Raw genomic sequence first — 3,338 nt, forward strand, 5'->3', positions numbered from 1 at the left:
GCGTCCACAAGTGACGCAGTAGAGACGAAAATGTGGAATAAAGTCGTTATTTTTGTTTTCTTTGCGCACGGGAGGGTCAGAGAGCCCTCAGATTTCATCAAAAATATCTTAAATTGTGTTCCGAAGATGAACGAAGGTCTTACGGGTTTCGAACAACACGAGGGTGAGTAATTAATGACAGAATTTTCATTTTTGGGTGAACTAACCCTTTAAGAACCACAAGTCTGCTGTTCAAGACATTTCATGGTGTTTAGATGAGGGAGTTCACCTAAAAATGAAAATTGTGTCATTATTTATTTACAGTCGTTCCAAACCTGTATGACGTAAAGGCCAAAAACTGAGACTTTTTTTTTTTGTTGTTGCAAAAATCCCTTTAACATTGCTTCACTTTGACCTTTGGAAAAGGGATTCTTTCTGTAATCTCACATGTCAATCCTCACAATGACAAATACGCTAGGCAGTAAGAGATCTGAATCAACTTTTGAAGAATACGATATGAGCAGACACTGTTCAATCATGGGTGATCATTACACTTTGCATTTCCTGTACTTTAAATCTTAGGAACCCATAAAGCACTATAGACCACAGTAGGTAACACTTCAGTGGTCTTGTTACCTCCCTTTACATGCACGTACAATCAAAATTGGATTTTGAGTGAAATGTGTAATTTCTACACCACTAGTGCCACCAAACAGAATTGCAAAACGAGTGGCTGTTTTTAGACCATTTTTAAACATTCCCCTGTCTTCTGTTTTTGAGACAAACAGTTAGTAAAGAAACAAGTAAAATTTTAATTAAATTGTCGTCGAAAGCATTCCCATTTCACCCCAAAATCTAAAGAAAAAGACAATGTTTTAGGAGTTTTTCTTTTTATATATTATGATTTATTAGTTCATTTTTATATATATTATATTATATTATGAGAATTTCTTATGCATCAGGATGACTTTTGCTTTGTTTAGTTTTTTTGGTAGACCAATCCAATTATTCTCATATTCATGGTGATTTTCATTGTACATTTTATAAAATTTGATTAAATAAAGGAGGGTCTTTTAAGTATACAGCATGTTTTGTTTAAAGTTCTATATTTTCCTGACTCAAATTGACCAGAATCTATTTGCAATACATTCTATTTTGTTTTTTAACAACTCGTTAATAGAATGATTTCATTGAAAGCAAATGAATTTGAGTGATCTCTCACACTGTTTGCAGGAGCTGTGCCCAGGACTGGTCTATGGGGACAACAAAGTTTGCTGTAATACCCAACAGCTCAGGACACTGAAAAAAAATATGCAGGTCCCCCTTCAGTACCTGTCCAGGTATGACTGATATACATCTATAAAGATGCATATAAGATAGTTGTGTGGCATAAGAACTTTGAACCATTATTGAGTCACGAGCAGGTTATTTATTAAACCAAGTCTCGTTTTCAGTTGAAACCAAATAACATGTACTTGTCTGACACTGGGAGAATCGTCCAGTTCATGGCAGTAATATAATATGCACTTCATAAAAGTTGTAACTTCTTTCTGTTTTTGTGTGTCAGGTGTCCAGCGTGTTTCTTCAACTTCATGACCCTGTTCTGCGAGCTTACCTGCAGTCCCAGACAGAGCGATTTTGTCAGTGCCACAAATTTCTCTACATTTGATAAAAACACAACTAATGTGGACAAGGTGTCCTACTATATCAGCCAGACCTTTGCCAATGGTGAGGAACAGTGATTAGAGAGGAGAAGATCACAAATTTTTCAGAACATCAGAGTGTGACTTACTTGGATGCATTTATTAACCCTAGTATTAGTAATAATATCCCCTAATTTTACTACTACTTTTTTGTTATTATGTTTTCGTTTAATTGATAGACTTGTTTTTCAGGATATATAATAAATAGGTGGTTATTATTATTATGTATTGTTCTGATTTGTCCAGTGTTAAAAGCAGGTTATATCAGGACTTGCTTCCATTTCAGAGCATTCTTTAGTCACTCTGGATTTCCGTTCCTGCTTGCTGGTGAAAGAATGTTCCACATGTTCAGAGTCATAACCAACAACAACGCTCTGGCTTTCAAAAAAATGTTCCCTTACTTACAAAAATACTTTAAAATACTGCTTTTGCTTACACTCTGCTCTACTTGCATATACTGGTCTAGAACACCGTGAACGCAGACAAGTGAAGTTTGAGGACAAATTAGAGGACTGTAACTGTAACTGTTGTATTAAAATACTGTAGGTAACAAATATAACAAAGTCATTTCTTTTATGTCTCTCTGCAGCCATGTATAACGCCTGCAGTGATGTTCAGGCCCCCTCCACCAATCTCAAAGCCCTCAGTCTGCTGTGTGGGAGAGATGCTAGTGAGTGCACTCCCAACAACTGGATCCAGTACATGTTCGATATCAACAATGGCCAAGTCCCCTTCGCTATTGACCCGGATTTCTCAGGTACACACACACACACAAACGCATTCAGAATCACAAGACACTTTACTGAGTTTGAAATCATAAAAACTTAAGAATTGTTGCTTGTAACCCACTAATTTGATTGCTTTCAAACTCATATAATGTGACCTAAAAATCTGCTTAGCTTACATGAAAGCATATAAAGATTCTTGTCATTGGTTTCAGTGCTGAAAATATATGATATGGGTCTTAAAAATATTTGGTCTCCCCAGATGTACCCATCGCAGGCATGACTCCCATGAGCAACGTGACGTTTAACTGTACACAGTCTCTGGATGACGGCTCGGGGCCCTGCTCATGTCAGGACTGCAGTGAAGCGTGTGGCCCCACACCTGTGGCCCCCCCAGTCCTTCCAACCTGGACCATCCTCGGCCTGGACGCCATGACCGTCATCATGTGGTGTTCTTATGTAGCCTTCCTCATCCTCTTCTTTGGAGTCATGCTGGGGGCATGGTGTTACAGGTAACTGACCTAAACATGCACTAACCAGTGAAATTCGAGATGTGTGAGGGAAAGTTCCTCAAAACAATCTGAGACATTGCAGAAGGGTTTTATTTGTGTAGTAAATTGCATAGTGTATCTTACCATAAATGGTTATTCGACCATCAAGGATCAAACATACCATTTCAGTCAGGTTGCTTAAAATTAAGCCAAAGTTCAGTATTTTGTATTATTTTTTCCTTATCTCACTACAGGAGGAGGATGGTCACATCTGAATATGGCCCAATTCTTGATAGCAACCAGCCCCAATCCATAAACTCTGATGGCACAGATTTTGTAGGCAAGTACATTTTTGTCATGTAGTGTGTGTGTGTGTGTTTATTTATATATATATATATATATATATATATATATATATATATATATTTTTAACTGTGTGT

At 37.2% G+C, this 3,338-nt stretch overlaps 1 protein-coding gene across 2 annotated transcripts in view; it reads left to right on the forward strand.

Moving 5' to 3' along the window:
* Nucleotides 1-3,338, forward strand: part of LOC107747515 (Niemann-Pick C1 protein-like) — a 38,154-nt gene that overhangs the window by 19,143 nt on the left and 15,673 nt on the right. The window contains exons 1-5 of one of the 2 annotated variants that reach the window (XM_016562055.1): nucleotides 1,216-1,319; nucleotides 1,547-1,707; nucleotides 2,272-2,439; nucleotides 2,670-2,919; nucleotides 3,153-3,238. The exons of the other annotated variant lie outside the window; for it this stretch is intronic. Coding sequence (XP_016417541.1) covers nucleotides 1,291-1,319; nucleotides 1,547-1,707; nucleotides 2,272-2,439; nucleotides 2,670-2,919; nucleotides 3,153-3,238 — 694 coding nt within the window. The 5' untranslated portion in view covers nucleotides 1,216-1,290. Of the gene's footprint in view, nucleotides 1-1,215; nucleotides 1,320-1,546; nucleotides 1,708-2,271; nucleotides 2,440-2,669; nucleotides 2,920-3,152; nucleotides 3,239-3,338 lie in introns of those variants that run through there. 2 annotated transcript variants of the gene reach the window in all.

The sequence above is a fragment of the Sinocyclocheilus rhinocerous genome, unplaced genomic scaffold (genome assembly GCF_001515625.1).
Source record: "Sinocyclocheilus rhinocerous isolate Xijiao unplaced genomic scaffold, SAMN03320098_v1.1 scaffold48, whole genome shotgun sequence".
Lineage (NCBI taxonomy): Eukaryota > Metazoa > Chordata > Actinopteri > Cypriniformes > Cyprinidae > Sinocyclocheilus > Sinocyclocheilus rhinocerous.